Below are 16,742 nucleotides of genomic sequence, written 5' to 3' on the forward strand. Positions count from 1 at the left end.
CTGGTCCCCTGCAAAAGGGAGATCCTTGGGGAAAAGGGTAGGAACACAGACACCCTGGGACCTTCCCCACACCCAAGGGCCTTCCTCAAGTCCCAGGGAAATCCCCAGATCCCATAGACCTTCCCCAGTTCCCAGAACCATCCCTCAGCCTTCCCTGAGCCCCCCAGATGTCTGAGGCAAGAAGGGCTGGGGGCTCCCCCAGCCTGGGAGCACCCTGCAACCCATCCCCTGAGTCCCTTCAAGCTCGCATGGACCTCACCTGCACTGGGGCTGATAAGACAAAAAAAAAAAAAGCTTTTCTCCTCCCAAATTAAGGTAATCACTCGAACAGGGGTGCAAACACCATCTGGAGGCACAGCAGAGGAGCTGTCACCCCAGAGCACATTCTCATTCCCTTCCCACCACCCATCCTCCCACTGTAGGAGCCAAGGCGGCCACCCCGGTGTATGGAAACTTTTATTTTGTTAAAAGGGGGAGCACCCGGTGGGACTGAGGGCTGGGGCAGGGAACAGCGGGGTGTGACGCCCCGGTGGGAATGAGGGATGGCCAGGGTCACCCATGGGGCTGCAGCATGTCTGGCCACATGGGAATCAGTCCTCGGTCATGGCTCACACGTGGCAGATGCTGAACTGCTGCCAGGGTTTAGAGGAGGGGTCTCCCCACCAAACCCCCGCTCCAGACAGGGTGGTGCGGCAGCTCAGAGACCCAGGCCGCAGGTGGGACAGGGAGAAGTGGTCTCCAAGCACTGCGGCAGCGAGGGGGAGAGCAAGCAGGGGGAGCATGGGGAGCATGTGGACGGCAAGCCAAGCAAGAGCTGCACGCAGGAAGCCAAAACCCAGGCGAGTGCAACTCAAGCCCCCTGAGGCAGGGGTCTCCAGGAGGCGTAAGCCCCCAGCATGCCACCATAAGCCCAGCAGAGCCTGGGGATATTTACCAAAGGCTGTCGGTGGACCGGCTCCTTGGGCGAGCAAGGGGCAGAGCCACCGAGGCCCCTTCGGCGCTGCCTGCCGCTGTGGGTCAGCCGGAGGAATCGGGAGGGACCCAACCCAGCCCCAGGGCAGCTGACCTCAGCATCGACCCAGCTAGCGGATGCTGCCGTCTCCCTCGCTGCTCTGCAGCTTCTCCCGCTCAATGGACCACACCAGCTCCTGGACAAACTTCATCTCCGAAGCCACTTGCTTGGCCAGCGCCTCATAGTGGTTCTCCAGCTTTCGGTAACGCCTCTTGAGGCTGTTGGCCACCTGCACCACGCTCTTGGTCTCCTCCTGCGCCTGCTTCTTCAGGGCCTCTGTCTTCTGCAGCTCCTGCCGGATCTGGCGGAGGTCCTGGCTGATGCTCTCATTCTCCTCTTTGTACCACGACTCCTTCTCCTCATAGATGGACAGCAGGGCTTCGATGTCCTCCTGGAAGGACTTCTTGTTCCTCTCCAGCTCTCGCAGGCTCTCCTCGGCTGCAGCCACCTCCTCCATGACCTTGGAGAAGCGCTCAAAGTTGATGTACGTGTTGTTTGGCGGCATGCTGGAGTGGGACTTGATGGTGTACTCCTTCAGACGCGTGGTCTTCAGCCGGCGGCGCTCAGGCTTCTTGCAGTTGTCTTCATTGCGGACATTCCTCCTCTTGATCACCTAGAGAGAAGGACAGCTGCAGGTGTGGGGCACAGCCGGGACAGCAGAACCCAGACAGGCTCAGCACCCCCAGCAACACGGCCACCAGCAGCACCAAACCAGCCCCACCTGGGGCTTGGAAAAGAGCAGTGGAGAGCTGCCAGTGCATCAACACCTAACCACAACCTCTTGGATGTTTGACACCCAAAAAGTGCCAATTCTTTGAGTCCTCACCTTAATCCAGGGGTGTTCCAGGCTTTGAGCAATGGTCATCCGCTTCCTGCAAAGACAGTGAGGCTGAGATTGAGGGGCAGAGGCTCTGCTGCCTCCTTCCCTGTTAAAGTCCTGGAAAAGCAGCTCAGATCCTATCACCTCTGGGGCACGGATGAGCCCAGACAAACCCCCTGTACTCAGAGGCCGCTCCAGACAGGGGCCACATCCAGCCCCCACACCCTCAGCCAGCCTCCCAGGAGCGAAGAAGAGCCCTCAGGAACCTCCCGACCCATGGCCAATCGTACGACACCACTGCTCCTGGCACAGCCCAGGCCCTGGGTGCTCCAGTCAGCCCTTGGTCCCTTCCAGACCCCGTTCCCTCCTTTTCAGCTGAGCTGCTGCACCCTCAGGGTGATCCCAGAATTCACCCCATGCCTAGGGGAAAGACTTTAGTTTCCAGATGTTTCACAACACCAAATGTTACAAGCAGCAGGAGGGAAACAGGGAGACAAATGGGATTTATAAACAAGCAGCACAACAGGGATGGGCAAAGGCCCTCTGGGCTGGCAGCAGGCAGGAGATGGGGGAGCCGCCTGTACACGGAGCGGAGTGTCAGGTAGGAGGGACCAACCCTCTCCCAGGGCAATCCCCAGCTGTGCTCCCTGTCTCTCACTTGGGGTCCTTGACGAGCAGGCGGCGGATGAAGTCCTTGGCCAGCTCACTGGTGTTGCTGAAATATTCCTCATCGAAGTCGTAGTTGACAGCAGATATGTTGGTCAGGGTCTCTTGCTTCGTTTCCCCCAGGAAGGGGGATGCTCCGCTCAGCCTGCAGCAAGAGTGGGATGACACCCCAAAAAGGCAACAGCCCAAGGCAGGGGACTCACCCTGCAGAGCCCACCTCCCCCAGACTCCCCATATACTCACAGGATGTAAGTGATGACCCCGATGCTCCTGGAAGAGAGAGGAAGATGAGGCTGAAGCCCCGCAGAGTGCTGTCAGTCCCCTCTCCCTGCACTTTCAGCAAGAGGGGAGATATGCCTGCATGACCCCGGTCCCGGGGACCAGCTGCTGGTGCCACTGGAAGGTGCTTGGAAGGGGACACACTCACCACATGTCAGCCTCCAGCCCCAGGGGTTCGTAGTTCACAATTTCTGGGGCTTTAGAAGGAAAGAGGGGAGAAAACAGGCTTAGTCTGGGGGAAAGAAGCTTGCCCCCATGGACAGCAGGGCTTTGGGCATCTCCTTAGGATTAAGCCAAAGCTTTTGGAGCCCAGAGGAGCCCCACAGGGATGCCACCAGCCTCACCTACAAACTCCGGAGTCCCAAATATATTCTTGAATTCATTCCCAGCTTCAATCTTGTGGGCGATCCCAAAGTCGATGAGTTTGATGCGAGGGTTTGGCACGTTCTTGTCCAGCAGCATGATGTTCTCCGGCTACGATGGGAGAGGAGCTGGTGTTTACCCCAACATGCCAACCCGTGGGAGCCCTGTGCTGCCCTGGGCACCTCTCCTCAGAGGACAAGACATACACCTCAAGTAGGGAGAGATCCCAGAGCCAGCCCCACCGCTCCACAGGAGCCTGGATGCTCGTCCCTGCTCCCCAGATGCCTAGCTCACAGTGTTTGCACCTCCCAGACCTCACCTTCAAGTCAAAGTGGGCAATGCGCTTGGAGTGCAGGTAGTGCACCCCGTCCAGGATCTGCTTGAGGAACTGGGTGGCCTCCTCCTCTGTCAGGGACTCCTTCTCAGCCAGGAAATCAAAGAGCTCGCCGCCTGAGACCAGCTCCAGGATCAGCACCACATCTGTCTTGTTCTCAAAGATGTCATGCAGCGTGATGATATTGGGGTGCTGGATCTCCCGCAGGATGTCCACCTCCCTCTCGATCTCCTCCCGGCTCACGCCCCGACGGCTGGATGACAGCCTACGTTTCTTGATGAATTTGGCTGCATACTCCAGACCCGTTTTCCTCTCCCGGCACTTTCGTACAATGGCAAACTGGCCGCTGCGGGATGCAGGGAGGAGGTGAGGAGAGGATTTCCCACATCACGTGTGCTAGCGTGTGCTTGGCAGCGGGGCCAGCACCAGCATGAGGATGTGGGATGCTGCATGCAGGGACACTGCGCTGCACAGGAGGACACATGGTTTCCCCCAGCACTGTCAGGAATCAGGGTCCTCCCACATGCAGCTTCCATGCTCCCAGCACGCTCCTGGGGTTTACACACCTTGGCACTGCCACAGCAGGCATGTAAACCCCAGCACTGCCTGGGATGGAGGAAAAATATTCCCCCCAGGGATGCGGCAGCTGCCGACCCTCCTTGGGCTGTTTGGGTGCTGCTGTGACTGCCTGGCGGGTGGGAAATGCCATTGTCCCTGTTTCCAGCCAAAAGCCCCCGGGCTGCTCCCAGGAGCAAACCCTGGAGCCCAGTGGCCCTTGGGGGACCATAAAGCTCCAGCGGGGAAGGGCTGAGGTGGGGAGGAAATGCCTGAACTAAGAGGAACTGGCAGTTCAAAGCATGCTTGCGTCAGGGGCCGGGGGAGGCAGGGCTCTGGGCATCGACAGGCACTTCAAGGGGCTAGGGTCTGACAATACCAGCACCACTGCTACAGCAGGATGTCGACCCTTGTCCCTCCCCATCCTGGCTGAGCCACCCACGGCCCCTCTGCCGGAATGCCCAAGTGGCCCTCAACACCCTGGGACAGGATCCATCCCAGTCCCCAGGCTTCTCCCCACTGCCCTGGCCATTGGCCATCGCCACCAGCCATCCCCACCAGCACGTGGTGATGTGCAGTCCCCGTCACTGCCCACTGTCACCAGCATCTGCACCAGCCCGGACCTAAGACTCCTTTATACATCCCGCGGATCACAGCTGTGGGCACCCACAGGCCCCCCAGGGCAGGGACCAGCCTTGCCCAGGTGAGAGCCGACCCCCAGACACCACATCCATCCTCAAGGCTCACACCAGACCACAGCTACAGCGCAGCCCCAAAGGGGAAGCAGACCTGGAACAAGGCCCTGGAAAGCCCTCTTAAAAAAAAAAGGATAAAGCCACCCAAAAGGTTTCTGCTGTAGAATTACTTCCCAGTGCCCAAGGAGGAGCACCCCCAGGGACCCATGGTGGCAGCAGACCCCAAGTCCCAGCCATGCCGGCATGGGGCTGGCACGGCAAGGCAGCGCTGGAGGATCCAAACCCAGCCCACACTCCCCCCACTGCCACTGCCTTTGCATCCCGGATGATTAAATCCCATCTGCATGCAGTGATTCACCCCCACATCTGTCCCGCAGGCGCAGAGCCAGGCTGCAGCGACCGGGAAGGGCCGGAAGCCACCAGCACAGGCCCGGCAGCCCTGGCCAAACCCAGACAGGACGGGAGCTCCGCAGGGAGCTGCTAGGCCTGCCCAGATATAGAAGTGAGCTTAATGTTAATTAATGACTTCTCTTTTTTAAATAAATAGCTGCCAGAGGTACCTGGCTCTCAGCACAGCCCCCAGCCCCACTGCCTGCAGGTAGCACACCTGTGGCACAGGGGATGCCACCGGCATGGGAATACCACGGGGGCTGCAGCAGCCGGATGAAGCTGCTGGCCCAGTGCTCGGGGAGGGGGTGTAGCCACAGAAGCCCCCCAGAGAGCGTGGCGGGATGTCACTCACCTGCCCAGCTCTTCCCCCATCTCATAGAAGTCCTCCACGCTCTCCTGCCGGAAGGTGGACATGGCTGCGGGGCCCTTGTGGAGCTGCAGCCGCTCCGACCCTGTAAGCGGAGGAGGACGCTGGGGAGCAGCCAGCGATCAGCACCTGCGGCACCAGAAAAGGGGGTTTATGCCCCGGGAGCTGCACACCAACAGCAGCACAGCTCGGGGCTAGGATGTGGCACAGGGACCCTCTCCCCACAGGGGGACACAGCAGGGAGCCCCAGAGCAGTGCAGCCCCTTGGGTGCTGTGCCGTGGGGCAGCTGGGGCTGAGCTGCAGATTCATCCTGGGGCTGCCCCCCAGCCTCATCATGCCCCAAGGCCCATGGGAAGCCCCTGCCCACCCCAGCCCCAGTGGTGATGTCCTGGGGGGAGAGAGGAAGGAACAAGGGTGGTGGCTGCATGGGCCCCATGGCTGTGGGCCCCACGGCTGTGGGCCACGCTCAATCCCAAACCTCTTGGCGCTGCACCCAGTGACACCAGACTGGTAGAGGGACCCCTGACCCAGCCAGCAGCATCCTGCTGCCCCATCCCAATCCCCCACAGCCCTTTCCTGCCCAACACCCCGTCCCTGCCCCATAGCCCCCAACTCCACAGCCCACTCATCCCAATCCCCCACTGCTCCTCCCTGTCCCACATTCCCCAAATCCCAGCCCCCCTAATCCCTCACAGCCTCTTCCTGCCCCACAGCCTCTCCCTGCCCTATAGCCCCCAAACTCCGATCCCCCACAGCCCCTCCCTGCCCCATAGCCCCCAATCCCTCATAGCCCACCACCCCAATCATCCATAGCCCCTCCCTGCCCCACAGCCCCCAAAACCCCAGCCCCCCTGATCCCTCACAGCCCCTCCCTGCCCACATCCCCCCCACCGATCACCCATAGCCCCTCCCCGCCCCACAGCCCCCAAACCCCCAGCCTCTCACACACAGACCCTCCCTGCCCCACAGGCACCAGCCCCCCCCAATCCCTCATAGCCCACCCACCATCACCCATAGCCTCTCCCTGCCTCACAGCCCCCAAAACCCCAGCCCCCCAGATCCCTCACAGCCCCCCAATCCCTCACAGACCCTCCCTGCCCCACAGCTCCCAAACCCCCAGCCCCTCACCACCCCTCCCTGCCCCACACCCTCAATCCCTCACAGCCCCCCCGATCACCCATAGCCCCTCCCTGCCCCACAGTCCCCAAACCTCCAGCCCCCCTGATCCCTCACAGCCCCTCCCCGCCCCACAGCCCCCAAACCCCCAGCCCTTCACAGCCCCTCCCTGCCCTACAGGCCTCAACGCGCCCCTCATCCCTCCCAGCCCCATCCCACCCCTCACACACCCCCAAAATTCAAACCGCCGCCCCTCTCCCATTCCCAGAGCCCCCCAGACCCCCCTCCCTGCCCCACAACCCCGGCCCCACGGCCCCACCTGGGCCGCCGCCGCCCGCGTCGCCGCATTCCAGCACTGCCGCTGGCCCCGCCCACTCGCCGCACGATGCCCCGCCCCCAGGCGGAGCCGGGGATTGGCTGGCGGGGCTGACACTCCTCCCACACGTAACGCGCCGAGCCCACCCCCCCCGCCAGGGGGCGCCCGACTTCCCGGCAAAGCACCGCAACGCACACCCATCACCATTATCCGATTTTATTAATTCCAGTGGCACTAATACAGGCGGCGATGGTCACGACGGACAGTCACACTGTAGACGGGCATCTCCCCCCCCCTCCCCGTTTTGCATCGATTTACCCCATCTGGGGACAAACGGAGGAGCATGTCCCCTCCCCTGACCTTCTGCATTAACGCTTTTGAGTCAAATAAATACAGAATTGGGCAAGTCTAGTGGAAATGTTTTAGTTACAATGGCAAAGATGAGTCATGTGCAACACAGAAACCTATAAGGCTTTTTTTTTTTTTTCCTCCTCTCCTCATTTAAAGTCTCAAATTGCTATGAAACTGATTAACAATGCAAAGAGATGGTGGGCACGGGCATCTACCCCTTTGCATGGGCATTAACGCTAATTAATTAATCTTTTTCTCCCTCCCCCAGAGTCCAAGGTGTTTAATTAGAGTTTGTCAAGGAAGTTGTCAAGGGCAGGGATGCCTTCCTTCAGCCCTTTGCGCTTGCGGGTCTCAGCCACCACCTGGCAAGGACGGCTGGTGCTGTCAAAGGGATCCCCAGGCAGGATCTGCCAGTGGTCGAAGACACACTGGGGGAAAGCCTGGCCCCCCGTGTTGGACCTCAAATCCGCTGTGAAACCTGTGAGGAAGAAGAGAGGGGGTGAGGGGGATGGGGAACAGGCATCGTTCAGCATCACCACCCGCTGATCCCACACCCCATGGCGCTGCTGGCACAGGTAAGGCAGAGGAAGCCAGAGCAGATGCCGACACCAGTGCAGCTCTCCATGGGATGGCCGGGGAGCTGGGGCCAGAGAAGCCCCATGGCAGCCTCCCAGGGGGCTGCTAGAAGAAGGGGGGCAGCCTTCAGGCAACGGGGCAAGGTCATGGTTTTAAACAAGAGGGGAGATTCACACTAGACAAGGGAAACTTTTTTATGCCAAGGGTGCTGAAGCACAGGTTGCGCTGAGATGGTGGATGCCCCATCCCTGGATGTGTTCAAGGTCAGGCTGGACGGGGCTCAGAGCAACCTGATCCCACCGAAGATGTCCCTGCTCATGGCAAGGGGATTGCACTAGATTGCACTTTGAAGGTCCCTTCCAACACACAGCATTCTGTGACACCACTATCTCCTCCCAGGTAAGAAGAGACAAGACAAGAGGAAACGGCCTCAAGTTGTGCTGGGGGAGGTTTAGGTTGGTGTTAGGAATAACTTCTTCATCAAAAGGATGTCAAGCACTGGAACAGGCTGCACAGGGAGGCAGTGGAGTCACCGTCCCTGGAGGTATTCAGAAGATGTGTGGACATGGTTTAGTGATAGCCTTGGCAGTGGCAAGTTCACAGTTGGACTCTAAGGGTCTTTTCCAACCTAAATGATTCTATGACTCCACAATTGTTGTGGTCAAACAGCTGGACCAAAAGTATCTCCCTCCCAGGAGCTGCACAGGCCCAGGACCAGCACACTCACCGAAGGACTCATTGACAGGCAGGTAGGCCTTGACCACGAACATGGGGGTGCCAGCCACCTGGGTCTCCTCAAACACATGGCCACGCTTCCTGTTCAGCACACCATAGATACCACCGACCACCTGCTCGGGGCACTGCAAAGAGAGAGGTGTCAGGACCACAAACCACCCTGCTCACATCTTCCTCAACCAGGATCTTCTGGGCTGAGCAGAGGTTCCTCACCTGGATTTCCACAAGATAGATGGGCTCCATGAGCCTGGGCTGAGCAGTGAGCACACAGGCATACAGGCATCTCCTAGCAGTGGGAATGATCTGCCCACCTCCACGGTGGATGGCATCAGCATGCAGGGTGACATCATGCACATCAAAACGCACAGCACGCATGTTCTCCTCACACAGGACCCCCTGGAAAACCAGAGCAGAGCATCAGTCAACACCATGTTGGAAGACAGCTGGCATTCCCTACCAGAAGGCTCTGGTTGTCCCTTGGAAACAGGTCACCAAGACCACACCTGGCACACCAAGGAGCCATTGGCACATCACTTCCTTGTCCAAGACCTACAAGTCAGCTATTCCTGCCTGCCATCACCACTGCAGCTCCTCAGAGAAGGCTTCACACACTGAAACCATTCGTACCAGCATCTCCACGCAACAGCCCCAAGGTTCATGTCAACAGAAGCCCTGACACATTTGTGAAGCTGCAACCCCAGCATTAGGCCAGGAAAAGTAGTTTTTCCACATTACTGGGACAAAAAGAAGAACTTGTTCACATGTATCTTCTTGAGACTGAAACTAACTTACAAAAACCCCCTCTCCTGTTGTTGTTCCCAGTCTGTCACCTTGTTATTCTGGAGTCACCTCCCGTCTAGCCCTGACAAAAAAATATTTGGTAAATAAGGCCAGATCTTTGCCGAGGCTCTCAAAGTACCTTTTCTTTTGATGCCAGCTGTATTATTCATCTTAATAGTTCCTGTCCCTGCTGCTGCATTTTGCTCTCTGAGAACTCTTTTTAAATTTTAAGTACATGCTGCCATGAGTTTCTCTGCAGTCCTGGGCGAAAGTTTTTTGTCTTGAGGTGGAGCATCTAAACTGATACATCTTCACTCCAGCTGTCACTGAGTTTAATTTATCCTAAAAGATACTTCTGAGTTATAAATGTTGCACTGTGTGACAGTTGTTCTGAAATGTCTTTGAGAAAAGGCATGCAGCAGCCCTTGATGACACTGCACACTGCCCATCGCGCAGTGATCCCAGCTGCACCATGACTGGAGCCAGGTGCTGCCCCTTACCTCCTTCGTCGCCCACTGGAAGCCGGCCACCACGCTGTCCTTGATCTCATTCAGGTACTGCACTCCCTTGGTGATGTCGGTCAGGATGTTGGGGCCAGTGCCATCGGGACCAAAGCACCAGATTTTCCTGGCTTCAGTGACATCCCACTCGTACTTCTCAGCCAGGTACCGAGCTCGCTGCTTCAGCTCCTGGCGGGCAGAGACCTCACCCTTGTCAATGTCTTCGGCCAAGCCGTCTGGGAAGGGCCGGGCCTTCATGTACAGCCTGTTGTGTTTGTTGGGGGACTTGGAAAGGCACATCACATTGGATTCCTCGCTGACAGTCTCACGGTAGGACACAACAGGATCTGATTTCTGCAGTGACAGAGCAGAGAGGCGTAAGCCACCAACCAAAAGGCAGCTCACCAGGACGGCCGCTCAGAGCTCATCAACAGCTCTGCCACTGCAGGCCCTCTACCTTAATAGGAATGCATGCATGGTCCTCTTCCAGATCCTTCAGACAGATCTCCAAGTGCAGCTCCCCAGCACCAGCAATGATGTGCTCCCCAGACTCCTCAATGATGCACTGAAAAGACCATTTACACAGCAGGTGAAGCTTGGCTGCAATGCAGCGAAAGCTCTTGCACATAAAACACTAGCGACTGTCTCTGATTCTTGTCTTTGACTCATAGAGCTTACTTTTAGATGATTTCTCCACCAATCTGGGGTGAGTCAGTACCAACCCCAAGCACTCCTCACTCTGGTGGGACTGGGAGCAATACTTAATTCAAGACTATTCTGCCAGCATCCCCAGTGCAATCATGACCAAGGCAGAAGCCTCCTGTGCCAGCAGGACCAGGATTCCTCCTGTCCCCAAAACCATTCTGGACATTCACCTGCACCATAGGGTCAGACTTGGCAAGACGCTTCAGTCCCTCTACCAACTTGGGCAGGTCAGCTGGGTTCTTGGCTTCCACAGCCACACGTACAACGGGGCTGACACTGAACTTCATGACTCTCATGTTGTGAGCATGCTCAAAGGTGGTGATGGTTCCAGTCTTCACAAGGAACTGGTCAACACCAACCAGACCAACAATGTTTCCACAAGGCACGTCCTCAATGGGTTCAACATAGCGGCCCATCATGAGAATGGTCCTGGTGAAAGAAAGCTGTTTTAAGGACGTTTGGAAGAGGAGGTCCCACCAGGCAGTATCCTGGAGTTCAGCAGCAGACCTGAAGCCCACAGCCAAGCTCCCTGTCTGGCCTCAGATAAGAGATCCAAGAAGAGTACCAGAACCACAAACGTGAAGCACAGAGCACACCCTGGCTGGGACTGACCTTTGAATTGGCTTCAGGTACAGATCCTCCTTCTTGCCAGGTGTGTAGTTTGGTCCCATGATTCTGACTTTCAAGCCAGTTGAGACCAGACCAGAAAAGACACGTCCAAAAGCGTAGAAACGTCCCTTGTCAGAGGTTGGCACCATTTTAGAGATGTACATCATCAGGGGGCCTTTGGGGTCACAGTTCTTAATACCTGGCAGGAAGGGGAGAAATCAACTTAGTTCAGTATTACTTCTAGCATCTGGCATGCATGCCCTGTCCCCCCACCCACTCCCAAATCCCCACGCGAGACCTGCAGCCACACTATCTTCCCATCCTGCTGTTGACTTCTGTCCAGACTGCTGGCCAGCACAGAGACAAAGATCACATCACTAAGAGATGTTTTAAACAAATGCAGGCTTAGCCTGAGCCTTTGGCATACACCCTGGCTACTCTCCAGTTACTTAACTAGCTCAGTCCTCCGGAGTAAAGCTGCGAGGTAGTAAGTTTGTTTGATCCATAGCAGCAACAGACTCAAGAACTACAGCAGCTTCCAAGCTGTGTACTTGGAGAATGAGGTGGCTACACGCATGCTGGAGCGCTGAGCACTTATGGGAAGAGACACCTGGCAGCAAAGCAGCAGCTCATCATACCTATGGCAGCCTCATCATCAGGGGGTCCCTCGTAGAGCAGCTCACAGCGGTACTTCTGGGCTGTGACGGGAGAAGGCAGGTGAATAGTGATCATCTGCAGCAGGGCATCTCCGGCAGGCAGCCACCGCCTCATCACGGCCTGAGCAGAAATCACAGGAGTAAGACCCAATCAGATCATTCACGGCCTGGCAGTTAACCTGCCTGTGCTCCCCCAACATCCCAGCAGCACCCTCCTACCCAAGCAGGTTTTGTAGCTGCTTAGTAAGCTCGCAGTTAGAGCAGTACAACTACTCGCCTCCTACCCACAGGCGATTCAGACCAATCTCACCTTCAGCAGGGGTTTGCCCTCTTTGTCCTTATCTTCACTGTCAAGTTTGATGTCCAGTTTCTCAATCAGTTTAGCCGCCTCCTCTTTCTTGAAGTTCATGATTGCATCGAAAACCTGGAAAAGCAGCAGCAGGTATGAATGTTACCAGTGACCCAGTTTGAAGCAGCAGCACAAATGTCTCTAAGGAGAATCTCTGTTCTGGTTCATCATGCTGCTGAATCCATTTCAAGGCTCAGACACATACTTGCCTGCACAGTATTTACTACCAGCCTCCCTGCCTGCACCGAGTAACAAGATGTGTCAGATACTTAAATTTCTTCAGTCAGACGAGTCAGGTCAAAGTGAAGAAATTTTCCATCATCACACACCATAACCAAACCACAGAGCATAAAGGAACCAGCCACAGCTGAACACCAAGGAACTCACCTTGAAGATGGGGTCAAGGATGAGCTGGCAGAAGGTCCTGGGTAGCTTCTTTCCATCAGGGCTGGTAGCAGATTTGCTGAACTTGCCAGTAGCAGGATCAAAATATCTGGAGAAAGAATCAAGTCAGATAAGTATAAATGCCCAGCTCAGCTACAGAAGCGTGGCTTGTTCTACTTCCTCAGGCCAGAGAAAAGAGCTGATGAGTAACAACCATCTTCATGCTTTTCCCCATCACTCTCAGGTTTTCAGAACTCACCAAAACACATTTAACTCATGTTGCCAACTCACCACCCCCTCCCCATTTATCTGTTTCCCATACTGCAAAGATTTCATAGGAAGCGGTTCTTTTGCTAGCACATGCACCAAGACACTGAGACAAGTGACACAGCCACATCCCCCCTCCTTAACCATCTTCTACAGCATCATGTCGCAGCAACACAGGGCTGATGTGGAATTAAGATCAACAGCCAAGATTCCTCACCTGTCTCCCCACAACTTCTTCATCATGTCTTCTACTTTCTTGGCACGCTCAGATGGATTCAGCTGGGCATCACCCTTGGCAGCAAACTTCGCAACATACATTTCAGCAAACTGTTTCAGAGTGAAAGCCCAGCCATGCAGGCCAGAACCAAAGCCGACTGTACCAAGCACCGGATCAATCTGAAAGGAAACAAACATGAGAGCCGGGTTATAGATGAAGAGCCACAGCTCTTACAGCCACGGAGCATTAAAAGCAGTCAGCCTACTGCATCCCAAACACCACCACCCAAGTACAAAAAGTTTGAAAATGGAGCTTCAGGACTATGTGACTCTTGCACGAGTTCTGTGACAGCAGTCATCTCTGAGGTCCAGGGACAGCCTGGCCCACACCCATCATTTTAGCCCTGTACCACAGAACTGGACTGGTTTTTCTTCACTTCAACCAGCTACGCACTCAGATAGCTCAGCAACCACTTTGGTTTGTGCACAGGTAACATTCCCATCCTTCACAGGAAGGCTCAGCAATACATGAAAGCCTGCAGCACTCAGGAGAGTGCTCAATGGGAACAAAGCGCAAGCTTTTTGTCAGAGCCTCCAGCCAACAGCATCACTCGCTACCCAGGAACCCAGCAGGGAGCAGTGCTCGGAGCGTGGGGACTGGCAAACACCTACTGGCCTTCCACTGCAGAAGGCAGCTGGGGGGGGATGCTGTGCAGGAGCCTAGGATCTCACACCACCCAACATCACAGATATTATACAGGCAAGAAGGTGTCCTATGAAACAGCACCCTTCGTAAAGGAAGAAAACATCGTTGTATTTATAGCCTCTACTTGCTAGAGCCTTGAACAGATGACATTGGAGGAAAGCTAGCAAGAGCTCCAAACCAGCACAAGCATCTTCATCATTCTGCTCTTGCTTCTCCGCTTGAAACAGGAAAGAACAACCACGGAGACAACTGCTCTCTCTCACTAAAGGGGATTATTTCAAACACAGCATTCACAGCCTCCCACCTACCATGATATTTCCCATGGGGCCACTTTCTCCTTCTCCATATGTGGAGATAATAACGTTCACATTTTCCACTATGCGCTGGAAGGTCTGGTACAGCTCTTCTGGCTCCAGCTGCAGCTCCAGCAGCGCTCGGTCCATTTTGTTCATCATCAGGACAGGCTTGATCCTCTCAGCAATGGCCTGACGCAGCACAGTCTCTGTCTGCACGCACACGCCTGCCAAACACAGGGGAATTAGTTATCCTTGTCTTCAAACTCGCCCAACATACACTCCAGTTTTATATGGCTGCAAAAACCTTACCAGAGACACAATCTACAACAACCAGGGCACCATCAGTGACACGAAGAGCAGCAGTGACCTCTGATGAAAAGTCCACGTGCCCAGGAGAGTCAATCAGGTTGATCAAGAAGCCAGAACCATCCTTGCTCTGCTTGATGAAGGCCAAATCATTTTCAGAAAGCTCATAAAATAGGGAAATAGCTCTGAAATAAAAGAAAAACTACTAAAATTATTATTTACGTTACCCCTCCCCAGTGCTTAGAAGCATCCTTTTATCCCACACAGATGGCTGCCCCTGGGCTTAAGGATTTCCTGAAGTATATTCCTGGGAGGCCAGTGTGGGAGATAACCAGGAGTGCAGGCTAAGAACAGCCCTTCCTATGCTCTTCTGAACCCATGCAATTAGAAGTGCCCACACAGGATTCCACTTCTTTCAACCAAGGATTTCCGCTTTTCCTACCAGGCCCAACCGCCTCTCATCCCTCTTCACGTCCCTCAGGGTCCTCAAACCACCCGTGGTAACACAGCTGCCAACATTGCCAGAGACAATCTCCACGCCACATCAGCAGGACTCTGGCAGACACCCGCCACATCCAGCGGTCCCAGTGCTAAAACAGAAGACTGAAGCTCCCAGCTGCACATCTGTTTCCCAGTGGCCACCAAGGTAGTGCTCTATGAAGCCAATCAATACTTGCTCTTCCATTTAAGCAATCCTCACAAACAAGAGAGGAGCTTCTGAACTAGACTAAAGAAAGCCTGACGCCGTCTTCCTTCACCTTGCAACCAAACCAGTGGAAGACTCAAAGCCCCCCCTGCGCTCAGACCATGCAGCAGGAACACTGGGGTGCCTGAAGGGAGGAAACTCACGTTGATTTGATGGTGATGCACCGTTCCTGCTCATCCTTCCTTGTGTCGGTGAAACGGGTCTCCCCCGCACGGGCAGAAGCAATGATACCAGCTTTGCATACCAGAGAATCAGTCAAGGTTGATTTGCCGTGATCAACGTGGGCAATCACAGACATGTTTCTGATGTTGGCCTTTTTGTCCATGATGGCCCGTATCTGGTCTACTGTGAAGTTCACCTTGAAGAATGAAAGGGGGGGGGAAGGAAAAACAGGGTATGAGAAAGGGCTTTGGTAGCTCTAAGAAGCCCAACCAACACCACAAATACCTGCCATCGCCACACTGACACCAGTTCTGCCCATGCAGCCCATGTCACAAGACAACCCACAGTAAGGGTACGGCAGACAGCGGCGCTGCAAGCAGAGGGACCTGGGGTTGCAGCACAAGCCCCCAGCGCGCTCCTCCTCCACCCCAACGTCCTACAAACCGCGGAACGCTGCCTTGAGCCCAGCTCTCCCGAAAAGCGAGCCCCCTCCAGGCGCTGCGCCGCGGCGGGCGGTGACAGCCAGGTACGGCCGTGCCACTGTCTCCGCCTGGGCCGCAGCGTTACATAAGGCACCCGCCGGCCGCTGCAAGGCCCCGTCCCCAGCGCCAACACCGCCCCGGTGCCACATCACGGCTGCTCGCTACCCCCCCGCCGGCCAGGCGGCGTGCCGCCAGGCCCCACCAGCACCGGGAGGAGAGGACCCGCCTGGGACATGGCGCAGGCCCCCAAGCCCACTCCCCAGCCGGGCAAAGGCCTTGAACCCCCCGGGGACACTCCTCCCTCCCCCCGCGGCACGCTGGCCAGCCCCACCCCTCTCCCCTCAGCAGCGGCCAAGCCCGGCCCGCCAGGCCCCCGCCACCGCCCCCCGGCGAGCCATCCCCGACAGTGTGGCGAGCACAGGGCCCGCTCAGCCCCCCAAGGCAGCGGCAAGACGCAGGGCCTCACCATGGTGGCGGATGGCGGTGGATTCTCCGGGGCGGGGGGGTTACAGCAATGGCGGCGGCGGCAGCCCTGTCTCGCTGGCGAGCGCAGAGCGGGCGGAAGAGAACGCTGACGTCAACCGCCCCCTTCTTATACGCCGGCGCCGGCCGGGGGGCGGAACCTGCGCAACCAGTGGCCAATGCGCATGCGCTGCCTCGCCTCTCTGGTCCGCAGCGGCTAGTAGACTCTATGGTTGCGAAGCTATTCCGCCGAGGCGGGACCACGTGGCCGCTGACTGGGGCTGCACCGGGGCCTGCGGGCAGCTGGGGACGGCGGCTCCCGCGCCGCCCCGCCGTGGCTTAGCTCGGGCCGCAGCGCGGGGGAAGGTCCTTCCTCCCACCCGCTGCCGGTAACTCGGCTGGGAACCGGCTCGGAGGGACCGGGGTCGGTACAGTCGCTGAGGACGGTGATCCCCGGGGCGGCGGCGCTGCCAGAGCGATGAGAGTCCCCGCCGCCGGCCCCAGCAGAGCCCAGGAGGCGGTAGGGCAGAGCCCGATGTCAGCCGCGGCCCGAGCACCTGTACCGACCACCGTCGGATCC

At 56.9% G+C, this 16,742-nt stretch overlaps 2 protein-coding genes and 1 non-coding gene across 3 annotated transcripts; all 3 read right to left on the minus strand.

The window, feature by feature from the left end:
• Positions 1 to 438: 438 nt before the first annotated feature.
• On the minus strand, positions 439 to 6,980 carry DAPK3 (death associated protein kinase 3). The gene is made up of 9 exons (XM_055706952.1): positions 6,918 to 6,980; positions 5,467 to 5,610; positions 3,460 to 3,820; positions 3,122 to 3,251; positions 2,926 to 2,974; positions 2,742 to 2,768; positions 2,491 to 2,643; positions 1,839 to 1,884; positions 439 to 1,625 (listed from the first exon to the last, which is right to left on the minus strand). The coding sequence occupies exons 2-9, from the start codon at positions 5,526 to 5,528 to the stop codon at positions 1,083 to 1,085; spliced, it is 1,371 nt and encodes a 456-aa protein (XP_055562927.1). The 5' UTR covers positions 5,529 to 5,610; positions 6,918 to 6,980; the 3' UTR covers positions 439 to 1,082.
• A 134-nt stretch (positions 6,981 to 7,114) lies between these two features.
• On the minus strand, positions 7,115 to 16,317 carry EEF2 (eukaryotic translation elongation factor 2). Its single transcript, XM_055706958.1, has 15 exons — positions 16,167 to 16,317; positions 15,200 to 15,414; positions 14,354 to 14,535; positions 14,057 to 14,268; positions 13,044 to 13,222; positions 12,563 to 12,668; positions 12,137 to 12,250; positions 11,809 to 11,947; positions 11,174 to 11,369; positions 10,732 to 10,990; positions 10,314 to 10,421; positions 9,857 to 10,210; positions 8,790 to 8,972; positions 8,569 to 8,701; positions 7,115 to 7,743 (listed from the first exon to the last, which is right to left on the minus strand). Exons 1-15 carry the CDS (start codon positions 16,167 to 16,169, stop codon positions 7,550 to 7,552), a joined length of 2,577 nt encoding a protein of 858 aa, XP_055562933.1. The 5' UTR covers positions 16,170 to 16,317; the 3' UTR covers positions 7,115 to 7,549.
• On the minus strand, positions 12,435 to 12,501 carry LOC114015177 (small nucleolar RNA SNORD37). Its single transcript, XR_003558957.1, has one exon. It is a non-coding gene; the product is annotated as a small nucleolar RNA SNORD37 (small nucleolar RNA).
• Positions 16,318 to 16,742: the final 425 nt, after the last annotated feature.

Source organism: Falco cherrug, chromosome 4 (genome assembly GCF_023634085.1).
Source record: "Falco cherrug isolate bFalChe1 chromosome 4, bFalChe1.pri, whole genome shotgun sequence".
Taxonomy (NCBI): Eukaryota; Metazoa; Chordata; class Aves; order Falconiformes; family Falconidae; genus Falco; species Falco cherrug.

Coding starts and splice junctions, on each gene's coding strand:
- DAPK3 (XM_055706952.1), bottom strand. CDS start 5,528: ATGTCCACCTTCCGGCAGGAGAGCGTGGAGGACTTCTATGAGATGGGG. Junction 2,769..2,925: donor GGGCTGGAGGCTGACATGTG/GTGAGTGTGTCC, acceptor TCTCTCTTCCAG/GAGCATCGGGGTCATCACTT. Junction 2,644..2,741: donor GGGGTCATCACTTACATCCT/GTGAGTATATGG, acceptor CTCTTGCTGCAG/GCTGAGCGGAGCATCCCCCT.
- EEF2 (XM_055706958.1), bottom strand. Junction 14,536..15,199: donor TGCATCACCATCAAATCAAC/GTGAGTTTCCTC, acceptor CTTTTATTTCAG/AGCTATTTCCCTATTTTATG. Junction 12,669..13,043: donor AAGAAGTTGTGGGGAGACAG/GTGAGGAATCTT, acceptor TTCTTTCTCCAG/ATATTTTGATCCTGCTACTG.